The 24,328-nt window shown below is 39.7% G+C and overlaps 2 protein-coding genes across 5 annotated transcripts in view; both read left to right on the top strand.

The window, feature by feature from the left end:
* Positions 1 to 3,700, top strand: part of SPATA5 (spermatogenesis associated 5) — a 194,357-nt gene extending 190,657 nt beyond the window's left edge. For all 3 annotated transcript variants that reach the window (XM_042469759.1, XM_042469758.1, XM_042469762.1), the window contains one exon: positions 1,864 to 3,700. In XM_042469759.1, coding sequence (XP_042325693.1) covers positions 1,864 to 2,040 — 177 coding nt within the window. In that variant the 3' untranslated portion in view covers positions 2,041 to 3,700. The remainder of the gene's footprint in view (positions 1 to 1,863) is intronic.
* Positions 3,701 to 23,625: 19,925 nt separating this feature from the next.
* The window catches only part of SPRY1 (sprouty RTK signaling antagonist 1), a 9,371-nt gene continuing 8,668 nt past the window's right edge, over positions 23,626 to 24,328 (top strand). For both annotated transcript variants that reach the window (XM_042469362.1, XM_042469361.1), the window contains exon 1: positions 23,626 to 23,786. The gene's annotated coding sequence lies outside the window, so the exon portion shown is untranslated. The remainder of the gene's footprint in view (positions 23,787 to 24,328) is intronic.

The following is a 24,328-nucleotide window of genomic DNA, read 5'->3' as shown; positions in this document are numbered from 1 at the left end:
TGCACGGAGGAGCCGCGTGGTTTGTCCACTGCAGCTCCTTCGCACAGCAAACAAGGGCTTTTGGTCGGTCTGTAAAGCGCCACTGTTGCACCCTCATTTTCTTTTAAGAGTGTTAGAGTTAGAGATGACTACACTTGTCCATCCATATTCGCTAGGGTTAGGGGCACAAGACCCCCATGGATATGGGAAAACCACAAATAACAAAAACAACATTTTTTTTTACCTGAAAGGACACTTCTCTAGGAATCTCTAGGTCCTCCAATGCATGATTCTAACTTTGTGGTCAATGTCCAACTGATACTGACCATAGAACTGTGCTAGAGGAGCTACAAATGCCTAGTAGAGTATTCTCTCTAAGAATCTCTAGGTCTTTCAGTGCAACTTTTAGTTAAAGTTGACCATGTAGTTGCACTGGAGGACTTAGATATTCCTAGAAAGAACATAATAATCAAATCTATGAATAATCAAATCTGCAAATATCAAAGCCACAAATATGGAGGGATGAGTGTATATTGTTTGCAACACATTACAGCCGTCCCTCCTGATTCGCATTCTGGACCCCTGTGAATCCAGAAAAATACTGATATTCAAGTCACTATTGATTTCAATGGCGGCGTGTGCCTGCGTGCACCTCAGATGCACACACCATTTTGTCCTTCCCCACTTGCTGTCTGCGAATGGGAAAGACCACAGACTCCAAGTCCACGAGTTAGGAGGGACGACTGTATACCCAACTCTAGTTTTAAGTACAAGTATACAAATTAGTTTTTTTCCTGTGGGTAAATTTTGGTCTTTGCTGTTTTAAAAACAATTTAGATATGTGGGAAGTATCTGTATATTTATTCCTTTTAAAATTATCATAGTCTGGGTTTTTCTGCTTTGGAGCTGAGAAATATAAATATATGTGTCTGTTCTCTGTATTAGCTAATAGACTACAGCTAGGTGTTATTAATACTGTATGATGAATGTATATGCAATTTCTTTTTTAAGAAAACCATTGTCACTGTATTGTAAAGAACTAAAATGCATTGCAACAGAGTGCTGATCAGAGCTAGCAGTAATATCCCAGTAAGTTTACATATAGGTCTAAATCCCTTCAACAGTTCCTAAATGACTCTGGTAGCCATTAGTATAACCTAGGCAGTGGAAGTCTTTTCAGCAACTGGACAAACAAGGAAAATACACTGAAAGGCTGACAAATGCCTTCATCTGGCTCTTTCATTTACACACATAAGAGTGCAGTCAATATCAATCACTGTTTTCCCCCTTACATGAAAATCGTGGTCTCCCTGGACATTCCTCAGACGCCTTTCACCACAGTAATGTGTCTTCAGAATGACATTAAACATGAAGCTGTTTCCGCTGTCTGAAGTCCAGAGAGCTTAAAAACATATTTTAGGCTTTAAGATATTAGCCCTCTGCTTTTCCACACTTTTCTGCCTTTTACCATTTGCTCTTTGAATTAGAATTTTTGACTTTAAAAGAAAGCTTGACTGTTTTCCCTCTTTTTTTCTGGAACACTTACTAAATTGCTTTCTTGGTTATTAACTGAGCGTCTCCATATGTATGTTTTAGTTAAATAAGAAGGCAATGTGATATTACAATATCAGAATGCAAATGTGTATTGATGAATTTTGCCACAGCTGGGCCAGGGGATCATTTTTACATACACTTTTACTAATGCGCAAGAAAATTATGGGTGTGTTCTGCCTTCTGATCTGAAATATATCCAATTCCCAAGAGATAAAATGTTTCTCTGATTGATATTATGTTACTTGTTTTAAGTAATAGTAGTACTAACAATGTCTGTAATAATAGTAATGATAAGAATTTTTATTTAAATTGTCTTTTTTTCCTCCCCAGATAATTGCAGTTTGCAGAGAAGCTGCCCTTCTTGCCCTTCAGGAAGATATTCAGGCCAAATGCATTATGGGGCAGCATTTTGAACAAGCACTGGCTATTGTGACCCCTAGAATTCCAGATTCGCTACAGAAGTTTTATGACGATTATCAGCAGAAGAGTGGACTGCATTCACTTTGAGAAATTGATTAATAATGGTGCAGCGTGCAGTATGACTTCAGGAGCCCTTCTATGAGTTGAATAGCTTTTTTGTGTGTAGCAAAGACATTTATTTTTATAAGTCAAATGCTTGAATTGAACTTTGCTGTAGGAGTTTTCTTAATAAAGAGCTTGAACAGAGGTTGGGAATTGTGTAAGCATGACAGAAATTCTCTGCTACAATAGCATGCCATAATTTTACATCATTATTGTAATCTTGTCACTGGTGGCTTCATTTTAGTTTGATCTCTCTTTTCTTTAGAACATGAGTCCATTGGCTTCTTTTCAAATTATCTGTCATGTACTATAAGCCATATTCTAAGCCATCCAAACCACATAAACACATCTGCCATTCACCCAGCTGCCCCTCCTCCAAACCCCAGCTTTCACATGGTCCACATTTCCCCCTTGCCATTTTCAGAGCTGCCAAATGTAAGTTGATGTTTTAATTCAGCTATGAACCACGACCCCAAGACAGATCCCTCTCGTGGTCAGGCACCACCAGGATCAAATCCCATCAGTGTTTATGTGAAGTTACACACAGATGCTGGAATTTAAGGTTCCTTTCCCAGTTTGGAAGAGATCATTTTACAGGTTTGATTGATTTAATCACCCTGAATAATTGTGTGTAAAACCCAGAAGTAACTAATTACAGATAATAGGTTACATATAATTAATTCAGCAACATGGGAGCTGCCTTGTATTTAATCAGGTCCTTGATCTCTGTATCTGAGTATTCTCATCTCTGACTGGTAGTGGTAGTCCATGGTTTCATGTCTATTGATATTCCTTGGTGGTCTCTCATCCAAGTGCTAACCTGTCCTATCCTTGCTTAAATTCTGAAATCAAACAAGATTGGGTGACTTCAGGATAGTGTGGTAGATAATTCTGATTAGACTTTAAAACTACTTTAATAGTTACAGGAGGCTGTGGCCTCCTTAGTTAGATGTGTTTTGTACCACAAACAAAGTCTACAATATTCTGAAGTCGTTTTAGTTCTGAATTAACCTTTCCTCAAAAAGAGTTAATTTTAAAACCACGTTAACCCAAGTAAGGAATCAGAATTTTTTTGAAATGCAACTGTAATTTGTTACTTTTTCAAAAACAGCTTTCCAAACAAGCCTGTCCACCCCATTTCTTACCCATAACTTCAGGTTATTGTGAATAAGTTAAATAGCTTCTCATCCTACGGAAAATGGTTGAGGGGGACCCCACTTTTCTCTTGTAAGAATTGTTTTGTTTTCTGATCTTTAAGCTATCATTGGTCCATTAGACTATGACTCAGCTTTTGGTGACTGATTTGACAAAATATTTTAAAATTACCATTTCCACAGTATTAACTTAATCCTTTAATGTTCTCCATGTAACCCAGAAGTGTGGAAAATTGTGATTCCCAATATTATGGAGAGGCCCCACACACAGAGGATGTGCTCCTCTTCAGATTGTCACTCTACATGTGGAGAGCAACAACCAGTGTATGTATGGAGGGGGAACATACTCTCCTTTCACATGTTGATTTTCAGCTCTTTTCCAACATTTGAATAGTGTTGATAAGACAACTACTATAAAATTCAATTAAACAATAGTAGAATGCAAATTTATTGAAACAGCAACAGAACTAATAAACCAACAATGAAAGGCAGAGCAACGCTTGAACTGTCTGTCTATTTGGGGGGGAAAAAACAAACAAGGAAGAGTGTTCCATAGTATTGGCTGTGTGACTATGCCAGAAAATGGATGAGCCTATCTGAACATGTATTTTGATACAGTGCATCCACACTTACTTATGTATGTGAGCATCCAGAAGTAATGGGAGCATGCAGCAGTAATGTATCAGTGGAAGTTTGTTTTTGAATATGAATCTCCTAGTGGTGTCTGGGTGATTCTGGCAAGAAGATAAATAAGATGAGGAGGAAGATGGTATCCATGCTTGGGAAGAAATAAAATAGCAGTTTTTGTATTCACCACTGTAAAGAAGTATTATTACACACAGAATCAAAAAATATGAATTTCCTAACTGCTAAAATTATGTAACTTTCACCAATTTTAACAAAAAGTACAGATGCTTTTTGCCATTCCTGTTTAATGATCATTTCGGGATCCAAGGGGATAGTCTTGAGATGAATAAGTGAACGGCGTTTTTTTAAATCACTAGATAATAGTGATTAGCTAGTGGCAAATGTTTCATATTATTTCTCTAAAGAATTGTTATCCTACCTCTGCCTGGTGCTCTTAACTGAATATGATGGATGTGTCAAGTGACGAGCAACAAAATGTGGCTATAGTTGTATTGGGGCTCTTGAGCACATATGCAAAGTCCTTAACTATTTTGATCTTAACAAGAGGTCTCATCTTCTGCCCATCTAATCCATGGGTGGATGACTTGTGACCTTCCAGATGTTGTTGAATTGCAGTTCCATCTGCCCTGACTAGTGACTGGAGATATCGTAGGCCAGAACTTGCCCACACCTGTTTTAATCCTTTCTGTTGTTCTCAAGGCTTCTCAGTGTTGTCTTTTGATAACCATATTAATTTCCTTTTCTGACTTTTGCTTACTAATACACACATTTCAATACTTGCATGGCTAAAATCCAAGACAGTCTTGTTTCAGGGCCAGGTTTCATGAGAAGCTCTAGTGAAGCCTAAAGAACCTCATGAATGGATATAGCTTATCATGCTTCCAGTATGTGAACTCAGGCTGAATCTACAGGGGGACTGTTTCCCAGTTCCACTGCTTAGTACCCTGCCTTGGTTATATATCTTTACTGCCACACATACTTATTCTAATCCAAAATAAAATCAGTTTGGAAATCCACAAAAAGCCCCCCCCCCCCCCCCCATGTAGCCCCATCAGTTTAAGGGGGTGTTTCTGCTGTGTGCACAAGTTTCTCATATCAGTTTATGTCTGGTCACCTGTGCAGAGCAGCTGCTGTGGGGATGGATTATTCCTGTCATACATATGCATATTCACATAATCAAATAATCTTCCTCTGTTTTCCATCATTTGTCTTTTTATTTTTCTGTTTTTCCTTGTTTTGAACATCCACTTATGCTCTCATTAGATTGGGGCAGTTATCTCAGCCTCCTTCCCCTCCATTGCCTCCTTCCCCTCCAAATGGCTGTCTAAATTTTAAAAATGTAATTTCCAAGAAAGTGGGTGTAAAATTAATGGCACATGGTGCAGTCTTATACAGGTCTATACAGAAGTAGCTCCTACTGAATGCAATAGTGCTTCCTCCCAGAAAAAGTGTTTATATTATTTACCCCACTTTGACCCCACTCACCCTACTCATAAGGACATCTAAAAACAAGCAAATATTCAAAAGCTTTCACATATGTCCAGACTGCAAAGGGGAAAAAATAAAAATGGTAGTGACCTTTCCTGCCCTTCATAGGTGAGAAAGAACCCAGGGCCACATATCTCCAGTAACACCATGCCACCCATCCATCAGCCAGTCACCACCCACCAGCCTGGCTTCATTCTCCCCCATGCCCAATTCTACACCGTCCCAATTTGGAGGACAAACCATATTATAAAAATCTGGTTCTTCCCCCCAAACAATAAAAGAAAATGAGGTTTTTAAAATCAATTTAAAGCCCTCAGGCATAAAAAAAAAGTGTTTTCACATCAAAAGGAGAGGAAGGAACATTGTGTGTTCGTTCCCACAGGAGTGAAACAGAGGTAAGGGTGCATCATTTTGCCTGTGCAGATTTAGATTTAGCCTCAGAAAGGATATTTAGGCATTCATCCCATTTTTGGCATGCATTCTTATGGGCTTGGTTTCTTGCTCTCACTTCTCGAAAGGGCCAAGCAGACATTAAAAATTAATTAAAAAATAACTGGCTACTTTGTCAGATTTGTTGGCACGCTGCCCTTCTCCTTCATGCACCCTCACATGCCTGTCCTCCTTTGATGGCTATTTTAGATTTATTACTCATCCTGGGCCTTAAGGATCAACAGTTTAATCAGGTGTATTTCAGGTATCGACTGCTGTACCCAAATTAGGAAAAATCTGGGCAAGAGAATGAGTCATTCAACAAAGATTGCATTTCACAAAAGATTTTTAGACCTTCTTCCAAAGGTGTTGTGAAACATGCTAATTGGAAATATACCTGATTTGAATTGGTGGACCACTGGAAAGTGCAAGGCGCTTCCATTCCACTTTTAAGTTTTTTAAAAATGTACCCGAGTTGTTGCCAAATTTGATCATAATTTCATAGTATTTCCAGTTATGGAAATATGTGTGCGTGTGTTTATATTTTATATCACAGGTACCTTTAAAAGTTGGATATAATTTTTCTGCATATGGCGCACTATAAAAATAACAGAGTACCAAATATAAAAGTCCACAAAAACAAGATAAAAGATTTAGAAACTGCCTGTCTTTTTTTTTAAGTGTAAGACTCCACAAGACACAACCAATTTACAAAAGGTTTTGCAAGGAGTGCAAAAGCCAAACAAAACAACCCCATTCTAACAAGTTACTCGAAAGTCTGCAGTGTTGTTGCTTGTCATGCTTTTACAGGGGAATGTGTTTCACAGTTTGGTGTCACAACTGACAACATGGAATTTTGGATGCTAGCCAAACACATTTCTCATGTATCTTCATGCAGAGGTCCTTTATTTAAACTTAGTTGCATCTTCATTTCCTCCAGGCTTTCTTCATAGATCTCATGTTCCAAACCCATCATAATTGGAACAGGCTTCTGGGCAACTGTCCTGTGCAAATACTTTTTTCCCCCAGGTACTGTGGTCTTTTCTTTTCCTTTTGGACTCCATTGATTTTAACCTGAGTTTGGAATGTTTTTTTTTTAAAGCAGTTACTTTAACCATCATTCAACATTACCTGAAGTCTTAAAAAGCAATCTGCTGAATTACTATATACTGTATACTGTCAAGTTACCATTACAGTGGACACTTGTTATACGCTGGGGTTTGGTTCCAGGATCCCCCATGTATAACAAAATCCATGTATGCTCAAGTCCCATTAAATATAATGACATAGCAAAATGGTGTCCCTTATAAAAAATGGAAAATCAAGGTTTGATATTTGACATTTATACTTTTTTGGAACATTTTCAAACCGTGGAGGCTTGAATCTATGTATAAAAAATCTGTGTATAAGAAGGGCCAACTGTACTGTTGCTATCATGCCATTTAGTAATGCAAGAAATGCTTTCTGGTTCCCCCAAGTGACCAATTCAGATATTGTGACTTGGAAAATTCTGTGAAAATTGCAAAAGATGTTGCAAAGTAATCCTTCCCAGGTGTGGGATGGAGCAAGCACCCATGTGAACCCAGTTCTTCCATTTCCCATTGTTCACACATACTTCAGGAATCACAGATCTGCTAGAACAATTAAGTGACCAGACACTTCAGCTTGGAGCCCCTCTTATTTGTCCTCTTTGGTATTAAGATGCCATCTCCTTCAGACATTTTGGACAAAAGGAAGATTTTTTTTCAATGTATAGACTAAAAACTATAACATCATATGGCCTCAACTTAGAGGATAATACCATCATCCACTAAGAATGCTGATAACATAGTTTTCTAAGCTGCCGCCTACTATACAGCTGCATTTCATCGTGATCAACTGAAGAAGGCAGAAGCCAAAGTGTTTTGCTCTTGATGTGCTGTTGGTGTGCTTTTTAACACACACACACACACACACACACACACAGTATGTGTGTGTGTGAGAGGTGCAAGCACACTAAGCAGGCTGAAATATGCAATACAATAAAAGCTGGAGACAAATATATTGTACAGTAATATTCTCTGAGTAATTCAGTCTGTAGGGAAAGAAACTGTGTAAGGAACGTTGCTGACCGCACTGTCAATTTTTGGAAGGGTTAGCAAACATTAAAACAGCGTATCTTGAACTGATCCAGATGTGATGGCTTTTGGGGAATTTCCTATTGGTATGGCAGGTAATCTTACCAAAGCCCTGGTTAATCTCTGGAACAGAGAAATGGCTAGGACAGTGGGCACAATTGCCCCTGACCATTCCCTCCCACAGAGTTGACCTAAGAAAGTCCCCAGCAATGAAATGAGTGGAAAAAAGACTAGAACATTAATGGCAGAAAAGTCAAAGCAGGTTCAATTGAACACAGGCTAAAGCCCATTGGAAGGCCTACTCTGTGCTAATAGTGGCAATGAAAAGTAGTTTTCTGCCATCATTGCATCTGCAGATTTACTCAGTGGAGTTCTCTAAAGTGGTTAGAGACATTTGTACTCTGTGCTACAAGAACAAACTGCAGACCACTCATCAGTCTGTAGTGCAGAATTTGTCAGACACTTCTTCAGAAAAAAATCATTTGGATCCACTCTGATTTGGACAGAATCATAGAATGACAGAGTTAGAAGAGATCTCAAGGAGGATCCAGTCCAACCCCCTGCCATGCAGGAACTCGCAATCAAAGCACCCCTGACAGATAACTATCCAACCTTTGTTTAAAGACCTCCAAAGAAGGAGACTCACCACTCTCCAAGGGAATGTGTTCCACTGTTGAACAGCTCTTACTGTCAGGAAGTTCTTCCCAATGTTTAGGCGGAATCTCTTTTCTTGTAGCTTGCATCCATTGTTCCTGGTCTCTGGAGCAGCGGAAAACAAGCTTGCTCTATCCTCAATATGACAGCCCTTCAAATACTTAACCAGGGGTATCTTATCACCCCTTAACTGTCCCTTCTCCAGGCTAAACATATCCATTCTCCAGGCTAAACATTCTTCCTAGGTCTCTCCTCATAAGGCATGGTTTCCAGATCTTTCACCATTTTGGACGCCCTCCACTGGACATACTCCAGCTTCTCAATATCCTTTTTTAATTGTGGTGTTGAGAACTGGACACAGTACTTCAGGTGAGGCCTGACCAAAACAAAATAGAATGGCATTATTACTTTCCTTGCTGTACACACTATACTTCTATTGATGCAGCCTAGAATCGCATTGGCCTTTTTAGCTGCTGCATCACACTGCTGACTCATGTTCAACTTGTGGTCTACTAGAACTCCTAGATACATTACACATATCGTCTTGTTAAGCCAGGTGTCCTTCATCCTGTATCTATGCATAGGTGCATCAATATATATGCATTGATGCTGTAGTTGATATAGGTCCAGATCCCAGTGGACTCTTATTTGTCTGGTCTTACTGGATACCTTCCAGTTTGTGCAGCCTGGCAATGTCGATAGGATCCTTGGAGAGGTGAGAGTCATTTAAGCATCCAAAGGGGGATAGTCCTAGTAGGAAAGAGGAGTAGTGAATGTCTCCTTTACTGAAAAGGCCCTCCTTATATCCCATCATTTAAGACAATTACTACTCTCCAACATCCATTTTTATAACCAAGGTTCTGGAGTATGTGATAGCCACCAAGATCCAGGGGTGCCTGGATGAAATCACTGGGAGTTGTTTTCCAGAGATTTGGGTTTTAATGTCACCACTACGCCCTATAACCTTATCTCTTCTTTCCATTTAACTCCAAGTAAGTTGTTCTGGTGTTAAATGCCTGTTATATGTAGGACTGGATGAGGGTGAACAAACTGAAGTTTAATCCAGGCAAGGCAATCAGAAGGCAAATAAGGGTACAGGGATTCAACCTGTGCTATGTGAGTTTGGTTTGTAACATGAGTATATTCTTGGACTCAGCCCTAAGCCTAGAGGGCCAGGAGTGTGTTTGCACATTTGAAACTAATGTGCCAGCTGCATCTCTTCCAGGAGACATCAGATATGGCCATGGCCAACACATACCTTGATATGCCGTGCTGTAAACTGTAACACACTGTGTGAGTCTAGCTTTGGAAAATGGAAACCTCAGCAAGTCTAAAATTGTGCCTTGTCTCAGGCCTGTTATAGGGAGCATGACATAGGGTCATATGGGTCATTATGGACCCATAAGGACAAGTGCTGGTTATGACCAATAAAGCCCTAGATGGTTTAGGTTCAGACAGTCTGAAAGATGGCCTCTCACATGAGCCCCCCCCCCCCCCCATTCTTACTCTGTGGAAGGGTTTTCTCTTCAGCCCACCCCCCTGACAGGTTTGTCAGGAAAAGACATGTGGCCTTGTCAATGGCTGTTCCTAGACACTGGAATTTCTTTCCAAAAGAGGCTGGCTTGGCCCCCTTTCTGCTCTTTTTTGCCAACAGGCAAATATGTTCTTATCTAAACAGGCCTTCACAGTAGAAGGTTGTGCAATGGGTGTGCTGTTTCCTAATGTGTTTTGGTGGTTTTAATTTAACATTTAATAGAAACCATTAACTTGTATCACTTCCAGTTCTAACTGCTTCACTATAAGTAACATTAAACTGCTTTAGGACCCATATTGGGACAAAAGCAGGGTATAAATCGAATAAAGAACTGTAACAATTGTTTTTGAATACTACGTGGTGCTTTTATTCTTTATAACAAACCATGTTGATCCTAAACAGTCCCTGCAACTGAGAGCAGTTTCTCCATACAGTTCACACAGCTGACATCAAGTAATAAGTGCAAAGAATGTGGACAACAGCTACTTTTCTCTGAAATTGTGTGTACTTACTTGTTCAATAGGTATAATAATATTTTGGGGCTCAGGAGGTACAGTTATGGCCTAAGCATTGGAGGGCAATATATTGTGCAGATGGACAAGTGTATGATGTGAAAACACACTTGGTATACCCCCACTCTGTCCAGTTGGCAAAACTTGAAAAAATGTTTTTGGGATGACTGTTCCCAAAATCCTCCAGCCAGCATAGGGGATTGTAGGAATTGTCCTGAAAAGGTAGCTTTCCCAGACTCTGCCAAGTGAAAGTAAAAACAGTTCTTGCTACCTTTCGACAAAGTGATGCCATCATTCTGGTAGAAAACAGAAAGCCTCTTTAAGCATTGTGCCTGAATGTGGTATAACAACGCAGTTATGGCATGGTATGCAATCCCCATTTCTATACTGAGCAAGAAGGTCTGAAGGGGGCTTCTCACATTCACTTGGACTGAGTAGAAGCCTGCTTTTTAAATATTCTCAGACTTCTGCTTAGATCATGCCTAGAACCTCCTCCTTCAGTCTATCCTACTCAATATAGAATTCAAAGGCATGACCATGTTAATGTGGAAAATTAGTATGCAAAGGATCTTGTAGCACTTTTGAGACCAACTGAAAGACAGAAGTTAGTAGCATGAGCTTTCGTAGACTTGAGTCTGTTTCCTCAGACTCAAGTCTTCCTTTCAAATGTGCAACAAGATCCCTTTGCATAGTACTCAATATGGGGAGATCAAGCAGACAGAGCTGTTAATGTTGTGGGCAGGGCATAGAATCTGAGAAGGAGTGAGTACACCACTACTTCTGATCTGGTAAGCACCCGCTTTGAAGTGATAATGACACATCCCACAACCCTTTAAGGGAAGACATTTCAACCATTTTCTGGGGGAGGAAAACTGTACAGTGTTGTGGTATCATAAACTCATCCTGCCTCAACCACCCTTATGTTCAAAAGAAGGGTAAAACCTGGGAATATATATATATATATATATATATATATATATATATATATATATATATATATGTATTATATATAACTTGAAATATTATCCAAGGGCTCTGGACAACTAGAAAATTAGGAACTTTCATAAATGAAATGGGAAGAGTTCATAAAGCCCTCAGTGAAGGGAAAGTGAAATGCCTGAATATGAGCTTGTAAAAGTTCATAGATTTCTTGGGACTTGCTCATGGAATCCAGCGTTTCATGGAATCTGATGGAAAGACACTGCTGCTGCTGCTGCAAGGCACTTTGTGCTGGGAAGGTTTTTTTCAAGGATTAAGAACAGTGTCAGAAACATTATTTGTTTTCTTTTTGGACCTGACTGGCAATCACGGCAAAATAGCCCCCATCTACTTGTGTGCCATCACATGTAAGCAGTGACCCAAACCAGCACTATAGTTCCTAGCAGAAATATAAAAGGATGCTATCTAGACACATCCTGGTTTTATCCATGTTGGCATAGCAGTGGCTAACTGCTATGCCAACATGGACTAACTCAACTAACTCTGTACTGTGATGTTCTAAACATCAGCTTGTGAAAATAAAATGGGAAATGCCAATGTTATATGTGCCATTTCTAGAAATACCTGACAGCACAATCCTTGAAATGTACACTCAGAAATAGGTCAGTTTGATTCCCCGCTTGGCCATGAAACCCACTGGGTGACGTTGAGCATCCATTTAGCTTCAGGGGAAGGCAAAGGCAAACCTCCTCTGAACAAATCTTGCCAGGAAAACACCATGATTTTAGGGCCTTAGGGTTGCCATAAGTTGGAAATGACTTGAAGGCACACAACAACAAACTAGATCTACTTCTTATAGTTTAATATTTTTGAAAATCTATGGCCCGATCCAGATGGACCTAAAGTACGCCCTCGTCACGTGCCAGGGGTTGGCCAAGGGCACACCGTCCATACGTGCCTCACCCCTAGCACGTGACAAGGGCATCAAAATGGTGGCGCCCTGTACATACGGGTGCTTAGTGTCTGCACATCATGCCCCATTGTGATGCTGCAAGTGTGCCATTGGCGCACTGTGGCATCACAATGGTGCCGCAGAAAGAACCCGCTTTTTGCGGGTTCTTTTTGCTGCGCAAGGGAGCCACACAGTGTGTCCACTGCAGCTTCCTTGTGCAGCAAAACAAGATGCTGGCAGACCGTCCTTTTTGGGTGGTCTGTATCCCTCCTATGTTTTCTCCAGAAACCACCACCCCCCACACACAAGAATCTTGATTTTTTTATGTAAACCCATAAGAATCTTTTTTTAAAAGACCTAAATTTTATTGGCAGATTCAATAGCATAGATCCATTGAATCAGTGAGATTTACATCACTGTTGACTCTTTGTTTAATAACTGAATTAGTATGTTTATTCCTGTTGGGTCTACCAGTGGCATCACTATAGGAGTGTGGGTAGTACAAACTGTACCAAGTGACACCTGAAGAGGGGGTGACACCACTGCTCCTCAAACTCCTACTTTTTTGCAGAATTTGGCTGTGACTGTGGCAGGAATGGGGAGAAAAGAGAGGCCCCAGAATTTTTAAAAATTCAAATTTCAACATTTTTAATTTTTTTTAAAAAATATATTTTTAAAATTTTCTTTCAAAAACATCACATTTTAACCAAATCTTCACTATACATATATAAATATGTTGTGCATATTACATTGTATTTTGAAGGTATAATTTTAATTTTGCTAGTTGTTTATGCTGCAACTATTAGCATTACACTCAGTGGTATATGGGAATTACAATTTAGAGTAACATTAGTGCAAAAAAGCATTGCTAAGGATTCTGTATGGTATGAAACAGGAGGAGGTGAATGGGGAGGGTGACACCATGAGTTACTGCACCAGGTGACACCTACCCTAGGGATGCCACTGGGGTCTACCAGTAAGATTTAGGCCTAACAGATTCATTATGGCACAAACCTTCATGAACTAGGGTTCATTTTACCAGATCCATGAATTCTTATACCAAACTATATACAATTTGTTGTTGGATGGGGGCAGTCAAGAGGCACATAAGAGGAAAAGGAAATGCAGAAACTACAACTGTGTGATTAACAGTAGTTATTCACAAAACATTTTCTGAAGAGAAGAGAGACAGCATAACACTGGTAAAGTAATTAACAAATGTGGCACGATATAAAAACAAAACTTTATTCCCAATTCAGTTCCCCAAAGACAGAGTTTGATAAAGTTTCTGTTCTGTACTACAACTACCAAATTCCATTAACTTTTTAAAAATCATAATCCCAGATTAATATTTTAGAGTGGCACTTTTGCTCAGATGTTTGCTGTCATATTTTGAAATAAGAAATGATTATGTATCATTAATTATTACTGTCCAATGTGAGAAAGATTTGTGTTGTCCCTAACATTGCAAGGGCATCATTGAATACAAATCTGGCAGGGACATAGCCAGGATTTTGGGAAGGGGGGGGGTCAAGACTAAGTGCCACCATTATAATGGGGCTTGGGCATGGTGGCGCGGCAGCATGCACCATTCATTGTATCTAATGGAAGGGGGGTCCGGACCTCCCCCCCTTGGCTACGTCCCTGGAACTGGTAATACAGACTATTTTATCACTTGGGTGAAATATTGCTAAAAATAACAGATTTGCACACAAACACCATCAAAACAACTAGTTAGCAAAGTCTAATTCCATTCCATGCTTTCGCTATATGCAATTTTTGTAAAAGCTGCTTTTGTTAAGATAAAACACATAGTAGTAACTGACTGAGTTTGTAACTACAAAGAAGTATTTTATTTTCCTGGGAGATTAATAGTAAGCCAGAATACGCTGGTAGTGCCAAGGGCCTTGATAACACAATTGACCACAGAAAGCTTTGTTAATTCCCCACCCCCACCTTGTCTCATTTCCAAGAGAGAACTGGAAGACTATGCAAATTACTGGAATGATTTTGTAAGTCATTGCTTATCTTGAATGTTGGGAAGTGTGAGCATCTAAAATAGGAGAAAGAATGAAACATTTACCACCTATGGATTGAAAAATGTGTAACTGAACATGGGGTGGAGATGAAGAGATGAAAGGATGCTTATGGCGATATTTACGGGAATACAAGAAGGTGGCCTGATGACTCATTTCATTCATCATTCACTTCATTACAGCTCCATAGCCTTTTAACAAACAAAAGCATGTGAAATCTTTGAGGTCTTCATAATATTACAGCAAGGGTGAATCCCCAATGCAATTTTTTTTTCCAAGTATGAAAGAAGCTTTATAGTCCAGTAGTTGCTTTCTTTAGCTTCAGGTATCTGTAGACTCATTCTGAGCTACAGCTGTAAAAATCTTTGCTAAACAACAACAACAACAACTTTTATTTCTTTCCCTTCTCTCCTTAAGGCTCAAGGCAGGGTACAGTATGTTAAAATACAAAACACAATTAAACACACATAAACTCCGGTAAAATGCACTACTATAAAACCAGTAACATACACTTATATGACCTCATATACATATTAAAATGTCATGATTTAAAATTGACTGGGTAGGCCTTATCCATGTCAATAATTATATGGCTAAGAAATGCAACTCACATAGTAACTTTACAGATGTAAAATGATCTATGAGGTTTTAAACAATCAGCATTCTGATCAAGTTCCAAATAAACACGTATGGTTCCCTGCTTTTGATACATCACTCTCAGTTAGAGTTGCCAGCTAATTTGAAAACTATAAAGACAAAGAAAGGTTGTTTTAAAAAATTAGAAGGGAATATGTGGCCCTCCAGATGTTGTGGAAATATAACTCCTATCATCCTTCACTGATTGCAAATGATGGTGGAAACTGCAATCCAACAATATATTGAGAGCTATTCGTAGCATAGTAGTTTCAGTGTTGGACTATGGAGATTATCAGATGAGAAGAAAAGTGAAGAGTAAAAGACATACTCCTGGTATAATTGCGCAATCACACTGAATATTTTCAGACAACGTCACACTTATCCAGGACTTATCCCATGAAGATCCAGGAATGTTCCAGCAACAAACCAATACCATGACTTCTCCATGAAAGGTTTGTTGCTGGAGCATTCCTGGGTCTTCATGGCATAAATCCTGGATGAGCACGATTCTGCAATTATGCTGGGAGTATGCCTTCTACTCCTGGCTTTTCCCTTCCTATCAGATAATCTCCCAAGACTCTGCAGACCAGGGTTTGATTCCTGCTCGGCCATGAAACCTTCTGGGTTGGGCAAGTCATATGCTCTCAGCATCAAGGGAAGCAATGGCAAACTTCCTTTGAACAAGTCTTCTCAAGAAAACCCCATGATAGGTTTGCCTTAGGGTCGCTATAAGTAAGAAATGACTTGAAGGCACAAAACACACACACACACACAGTCTTCAGCACTGAATGATATCCACCCAGTTTCCCTTAGATTCATGCTCTCTATACATTCAGACTTCAAGTGAAGCAACAACCATAGTTGTTTAAGGTTAAGTTTAAGCTGTTAGGTTTAAGAGATAAGAGAACATTTATTTGGCTGTGGGAACATGTGTGTATCTGCATTCTCCATGCCTATGTGTATATATGAAAGAATGAGCGTGAGTCTTGTGTCTGACTGCACCTCTGTTTGTGGTGGTACTGTGTCTCAATTTCCATTGCCCCAATTTACAAAATTTCAAATTTCAACACTTCTTCAGAAATAAACAAACCTGGTCTCCTCACAATGTATAGGAAGAGGAAAGAACTGCAGTCTTGGTATTGCTGGAAGGAAGACACATGAGGGAGACAGACTCAAATTTTGCCATCATTTGGTGAAAAATTTTGCCTTTGCCTGCTTACAAAGTGGTATGAAGACACTGGAATCTTGGAGTTTTGATGTGGCTGGATGGGTTTCCTCTGCTTTCTTATGTGGGATGGTGAGGAACTAGAGTCTTATCATCTGGAAGAGAGGGGTTTCTCTTGCCTGGAAATACTGAGTTGTTGTTGTTGTTGTTGTTGTTGTGTGCCTTCAGGTCATTTCTGACTTATGGTGACCCTAAGACAAACCTATCATGGAGTTTTCATGGCAAGATTTGTTCAAAGCAGGCTTGCCACTGTCTTCCCCTGAGGCTGAGAGAATGTGACTTGCCCAAGGTCACACCGTGGATTTAATGGCTGAGCAGAAAATTGAACCCTGGGCACCAGAGTTGTAGTCCAACTGTAGTCTCAAACCACTATGTTGATTATTAGTGGTTGAAACGTCTTACAATTAATGCTGAATTGAGTGATGACTTGCAATGCCTCCCCTGATGTCCAATGATTTCCTATGGAACTCCCTCTTCCCACCAATTTACATCAGATTTACATCACAAGTCTAGGAACACAATACTAATATAAATTAAAACCCATCTTTACTTTCTAGATGCATGGCTGGCAAAACTACTAAGACATTTACATTCACTGTCAGGGGGAACTATGTAAATAGGTCTACTCCTGCTATGGGAATTGTTATCACCAAGTCTCTAACTATAGTCTTCTAGGTAAATTTAGAAGTGATTATACAAATCAGTATCCACCTACACTCTGATAAACTCCCATTTAGACAGTTTGGTTAGCTAGGAACCCCAACATTTGGAATCCCTTCCAATTCTGTCCCTTCACTGCAAACAATGCAGAATGTTTGGAGTGGATCCTAATTTTAGGGGTTTGTAGTTAACAAAGCTAATTTAGACTGTATTTTCATCTGACTGTATTTGATCATAACATATAAATGGTGAATTATAGGTACAGTTGGCCCTTCTTATAAACGGATTTTTTATACACGGATTCAAGCATACACGGTTTGAAAATGTTCAAAAAAGTATACATTTCAAATAGCAAAGCTTGATTTTCCATTTTTTATAAGAGACACCATTTTCCTATGTCATTATATGTAATGGGACTTGAGCATTCATGGATTTTGTTATACACGGGGGATCTGGGAACCAAACCCCAGCGTATTACCAGGATCCACTGTATGCCTCATCATCTGAAAATCTGCTACAAATACAAATCACATTGGTCACAAATACACAATTCTTGGAGGAATTCAGTTCCATTAGATAGACATGCCTGTTTTTGTACTTCCTAAGCCATCAATAACATTGCTAGGTATTAATGCAGTGCTGGCTTGTTTATATTAAACAATATAGTCAATCAGGAATGGGCAAATCCAAGTAGTACTAGCCAGACCACAAGTGGCCAGCTCTTGAAAAAAATTCCTCCTCTGATTTTTAGTACCATGCTATAAACCAAGCGGGAACCTGGCATCTACAATGTTCTGGCTAGCTAGCCTTCAATTTGCTGTGTGGATTAGCATAAAAATTGATAGGTTTGGAGTGTGCTAGATTAGTAAACCTGATATTATAACAGAGAGAGAGAAAGGAAAACAAGGGATGGAGAAGAACCTAGAAACGCTTTTAAGATTTAACTCATCTGGCAGTGACATAAGCTCTAAAGCAGGGATAGGAACTGTATGGTTTTCTAGCTGTTGCTGAACTACAACTCCCAGCATTCCTCACCACTAGCTATGCTGGCCAGGGCAGCCGGGAGTTGTACTTCAACAATGTCTGGAGGGCCACACAATTGCTTAAAGAACAATGGCCATTCCTGAAAGATACCACACCTAAGTGTCTGTAAACAGATTCCTTCCAGACAGCCTCATAAGAAGGATCCTATGTCTATGTCAGTAGACGGACAATATAAACATACACAAAGCAATCTATTTAAATTAGTGCTAAACTGTCCCACTTTCTTTGATAATATTCTCCACGCCCAGGGAGTGGTTTCTGCTTGAGGAAAAATGGGCAAGATTTCTACCCCAGTTGTTTTTGAAGTGATGTGCTGTTTATCAGTCATGATAGATTTCCTCTGGTGTCTTTATCAACTATAATTAAAACAGCCACTTCCTTTCATCCCACTCCCAACACAGGTTAGTAAACTCCAATTGCAATCCTTAACCATGCCACACATTTCTAGAGCTTCAGAGAGTGTGACTGCCCTATTTTACTGAAGAAAAAGCATACTGGCAATCAACATTCTTGAGTATATTTATTTGAAAACAGGCCCCATGCTCAAATAGATGTGTTAGGATCAGTTACAGTTATTTTGTTCTTCTTCAACATTTCCCTTTCTACCAGCAGCATATGAAGATAGGGCACTTGGTCTTCACCACTGAATCTCCTGAATCAATCACATATTTAAGATGACAGCACTTTGCATAATTTTTTGTACTTCTCCTTATTTCATTACTTCATCTCTTCTTAAATTGGTACAGTTGTAGCCAAAGGAATCAATGCAGTTTGCAGATATTATGTATTGAAAGTGGTCTTCAGCAAAATAAAAATATTCTGATTAGAATACTGGATTCTATCCCATGTCCTTTGTTCACTGAAACAACATTTTGTTTAGCATGGAAATAAGGATGAGATGCATTTCCTTTCTTCCATTTCCACTCTCCTGATAGACTGGCTATTGTTTTGTGAAAACTAATCTGGAGAAGCATGGCTTTAAAGTTACCCAAACAAAGAGAGCCATAAAGGGACAATAATTTAGGCGTCTCTTACTATGTTCCTGGTTTAGCCGAGATGTGACCTGAAACTTAAAGGCAAGATCTTTCTCTTCTACATGGCTTCAGTTCAATACCCATCTTAGTAAACCAACTGAATGTCTAGCAGCAGCAGCAGTCACACAGGATTCTGTACAGTGACTTGTTCCTATGCTGTTGTCTCTGAAAGAGTAGTGAAGTTCTAAAATCACAGGAAGACCTGCAAATAGGAATCAGTTTGGTGCCGAAGTATAGGAAATAAGTATAAGAAATAACCACCAACTTTCATGCTAAATGCAAAATATATTTTTAGATACCACAAACAACAGAATAATAAACAGAAAACAATTTCACAGACTATTCAAAGAACTACAAGAGTGCTTCACAGGCACTTATAGGTTCATGGAGCTTGACAGATTAGCAGATTTGGGTGATTTCTATTTGCAAAATATCTTTATAAAGTGCTACACTGCATCACGTTGAGCTGCATTTGGTTATCCTTAACGCCAAGCTGTGGTAATATATATAAACACTGCATAAGTGCAATGATGTCTGTCAAATAAGAAGGATATAGAACATATCTTAAAATGAGTGGGATTTTTTTTGTGTGTGCACTTGTTCAAACTCATCACACATTTTCTACCATTTCCACTCTGTAGTTATCCTGATGATTCACCCACAGTTCCATGCAATACAAGGCAGATACATGTACTGTAGCTTTAGAGCTGCCATTTCAACCACTCTAATAAGCTTTTTTTTTTAATTTCTGACATTAAGTAGGACTTTGACAGGGCAGGTTAAGTGCCAAAACCACAAAGGGAAACCTGCTGCATTCATCAATTGACAAGGGTTGTTGTTGTTGTTGTTGTTGTTGTTGTGTGCCTTCAAACCATTTCTTACTTCTGGCAACCCTGAGGTGATCCTATCACAGGGTTTTATGGGGCTGAGAGTGTGAGTCACCCGAGATCACCTAGTGGGTTTCCATGGCCAAGCGAGGAACTGAACCTTGATCTCCTGAGTCATAGTCCAATGCTCAAACCAGTACACCATTTTGGCTCTCATTTGACAAGGATAGGCCATGTTAAAATGCCCACCACACCTACAAGAATTGTTATCAACAAAATCATTTACTAAAGACTTCTGAGTCAGAGGATTTGGCTATACATTTTTATGGACTGGTAAAATCCCATCCAGACTACTATGATGCATTCCACATGGTGCTGCCTTTAAAATAAATACTCCAGAAGTTCCGGTTGATTCTCAATAAGGCTGCAAGATTATTGACTGGACATTGCAACCTTATTATGCCTGTGTTTTGTCAGTTGGACTGGTTCATATTTTGGGGTCAAATTGACAGAGCTGGTTGTAAATCTCTTGAACAGCTCGGGAATAGGTTATGTGAAAAGTCCTGATGCCATTGGATTGCAACTTCCAGCATTCTAATGAGAGTGCTGGGCTAATGAGAGTGACTCTCAACCTTGACCTACTGGAAAGAATAGTTTTATTCTTTGTGGATGAAATGAAACCAAAAGCCTGAACAGACAGGCCAAAATAAAGCTGCTTCGGGTCACTTTGGAGGTTTGCTGTTTAAATGACACACACATCTTAAGAGGCCAGAAACTGCACCATAGCTGCATCATTTAAACAGCATACCTCCAAAGTGACTCGAAGCAGCTTTATTTTGGCCTGTCTCTTCGGGCCCCAAATTACCCAGGATAGTTAAAGTGGGCAGTGAAGCACCTTCCAAGGTCCTCTCCAAACTGGGTAGACAAATGAGTTTCATCACTAAGGTATAAGACTAAGACTATAGGTAACACACACTAAGGTACACTCATAAGTAACTCTTACTTAATTACAAGTGTGAAACCTATAAGGCAAAAATGCATCATGCAAGTTTTCAAAGTTTCACTGGCTTCTTCATCAGACATTGATGTTAAAACCCGCTTTGATCTCTGGAAAAGCGGGCTCTAAATAAACAGTATTATTATTATTATTATTATTATTATTATTATTATTAAAAAACTTAAAGGAAAAGAAAAATGACAGAGCCAGAGGCGTACATTTTGTCTCAGATGTCATTTCTGTTGTCAGTTAAGATGATATTTTCTGCAAGAAAAACAATCCTAACATCAGTCCTAACAGCTCTGAAATGCTTCTGACTTTAGGAAAGAGATATTTGGATCTTGATGGTTAGATTAATGAAAACAGTGGTGAAAATGCCATGACTAGGGACTATTTAGTGGTGCACTAGCAACTTAAATAGAGATCTTAAATAGAGAATGCCTTGGTGGGAAAACTATATACCACAACACTAAAGTGTAGGGACGAGAAGTTGGGAGGAACTAGCACCTGTCACTTTTTCTGGCTCTTTCATCCGTTTTTGTTGGTGAATGAAAGATGCACAAGCAAAATAAGACCATCAGGTGTGAAACAACAGCACCTTAGGCCAACAGATATTGATTTCTAGAAACAGAATACTTCTCAGTGGACACAAATTCACAGATTTCTCAAGTATCCATTAATCAAAACAGCATTGAATGTTACAATTCACTGTAAAGAGGGGAAGTATGATTTCTTCTTTTGCATGTTCCTCACATGCAGTATCCTTTCTTATCATTATGCAGTGACAGTACAACTTCAGGGAACTTTACCTGAGTAGTTTGTGTTTGCCACATAGGATGTATATGTGTATTAGATCTTGGGGGTAGGGCAGGAGAACCATTTTGTTGGACTAGATTTCACTGTACTTCCTACAAAAATACAACAGCAGAAGATGAACTGTGTCATCAGTATATTAAAGAGATAATGAATTTCACTTTGCTTGAGACTTCACACAAAGACTTCAAGTGCATCATACGATAAGTCTAAAATAGTTTGTTGTTGTTAACTGCCTTCACGTCGATCTTGACCAATGGCAATCCTATGGCAAAAATAGTTTACTATAAAAATAGTTTACTCTAATTTAATTGGAAGTTTTACTTATGGTTTATATTAGCAGATATTGCTGGGCTATATACCCCAATGAATACAGTGGGACTTGTTTCCGAGTGAACATAAGGTAGTGCTGAAAATGCATAATGCTAGAGCAGAATTATGTCACCTTCCAGAGGTGGCTGGATTGCAGCCCCAAGCATTCCTCATGATTGGTTAGGGCTGCTGGGATTTGCAATCCAAGAACATCCAGGGGCTGAAGTAGGCACCATGTGCTTTTGTAGACTTAAGTCTCCTTCCTCAAATGCATCTGAGGAAGAATGAAGCTGCACCCATGCCCTAGGCTGCATCTGCAATGCAGAAATAATACAGTTTAATACTTCTTTAACTGCCATGGCTCAATGCTATAGAATTTTTGGATCTGCAGTTTTGTGAGATATTTAGTCTTCTCTGTCAGAGAGCTCTGGTGCCACAACAAACTACAGATCCCAGCATAGCATAGCACTGAGCCATGGAAGTGTCAAACTCCATTACTTCTGCAGATGCAGCCCTAGATGATGATGCAAACTAATTGTCAGCTCCTGGCTCTCTCTATAATTCGATTCCCAGCTTGGCCATGAAACCCAGTGGGTGACCTTGGGCAAGTCACACTCTCTCAGCCTCAGAGGATGGCAATGGCAAACCCCCTCTGAGGAAACTTGACAAAAACAAACAAACAACCAACCAAACCCCACCAACCCTCCATGATAGGTTTGCCTTAAGGTTGCCATAAAATGACTTGAAAGCACACAACAACCAACAAGAGCTCTAAAGCTGAATCAGTGCACTCCACTTATGGCTAGACTTCCCATTTTAGCCACAGACCCTCCCACCCTCTTTTCCTGCTCTTTGTACTGTTTGTGAAGACACCAGGATCATTAAACTATCTTGAAAAAACAGTCTTTTAGGGTTTTTTTCCCCTATAGGTCCTTTAGGGCCTCTGGTGCCTAATCTGTCCCAGGTGGTAAATTTCAAAGATATAGTGGTGTTACTCCATAAAATCAGTATGTAGAGAAATCTTGTAGAACCTTTGAGACTGACGGAAAGAAAGAATGTGGCAGCATGAGCTTTCATAGACTAAAGTCTACTTCCTCAGATGCATCTGAGGAAGTTATAGTGGGACTCACTACTATTATTCCTTACTACTACTTTTCCTCAGATGCATCTGAGGAAGTAATAATGGGACTTCTGACTATTATTCCTTACTACTGCTATTCCTCAGATGCAGCTGAGGAAGGAATAGTGGGGCTTCCTACTATTATTCCTTACTACTGCTTTTCCTCATATGCATCTGAGGAAGTATGAGTGGGACTTCTGACTGTTATTCCTTACTACTACTATTCCTCAGATGCATCTGAGGAAGTTATATCGGGACTCACTACTATTATTCCTTTCTACTTGGAGTTGTGGGAAGGAAAAGGGTTTTTTTTGGGGGGGGGGGGGAAGAGAGAGCAGAATCCAGTCCAGGATTTTTGGCTCTCTCTTTGAGTGACAGCTTGACATCATCGGGGGCGGGGCCAAGGGGTGAAAGAGGAGGAGGAGGAGGAGGAGGGGGGCCCTGGGAGCTGAAAGGTTCCCCTCTAGTTCAGACCATTGGGAAACTGCAAAGCAAAAGGATCTACCTCCTCGCAGCTTGCAAAAGCGATCGCTGCCGCCAAGCCATTGCTGTGTCTTTCTCTAGAAGAGAAGCTTTGGGATTGTGCACCTTTGGCTCTGGGTAAGGGGTTCCTTGCTTTTTTTATCCCCCCTTTCCCCCCAAAATAAGGCTGCCTGGTTCTGGGTGCTTCTGCAAAGGCTTTGCATGGCATCCTTTTGCATGGCTCGCCTTCCTGCAAAGGGGATCTAGGAGGTCCCCCTTTGAGCCTCCCTTTAGCTCCTGCTCCCAGCTTCTTTCTTTCAGGGAGGCTCAAAGGGGGACCTCCTAGATCCCCTTTGCATGCTGTTTTCCCCAGCCTTTGCACTCATTCAGCTTGGAAAGTTTTCTTGGAAAGTTGTCCTTCAGATGCTTTTGTTTTGGTTATTGCTGTCACCCAATGGAGTTTTTATTTTTGGAGGAGTTGGGTATTCAAACATGGGACTTTTCCTTTCCAAAAAACAGCCTTGGTGAAGATTTTTCTCCTGCAAATTTGCACGCGGGGCGAAGGTTCTGTGGACGTGTGCATTGTGTGTGTGTGTGTGTGTGTGTGTGTGTGTGTGTGTGTGTGTGATATATATATATATATATATATATATATATATATATATATATATATATATATA

The sequence above is a fragment of the Sceloporus undulatus genome, chromosome 5 (assembly GCF_019175285.1).
Source record: "Sceloporus undulatus isolate JIND9_A2432 ecotype Alabama chromosome 5, SceUnd_v1.1, whole genome shotgun sequence".
Taxonomy (NCBI): Eukaryota; Metazoa; Chordata; class Lepidosauria; order Squamata; family Phrynosomatidae; genus Sceloporus; species Sceloporus undulatus.
This window is presented reverse-complemented; position numbering and strand designations above follow the sequence as displayed.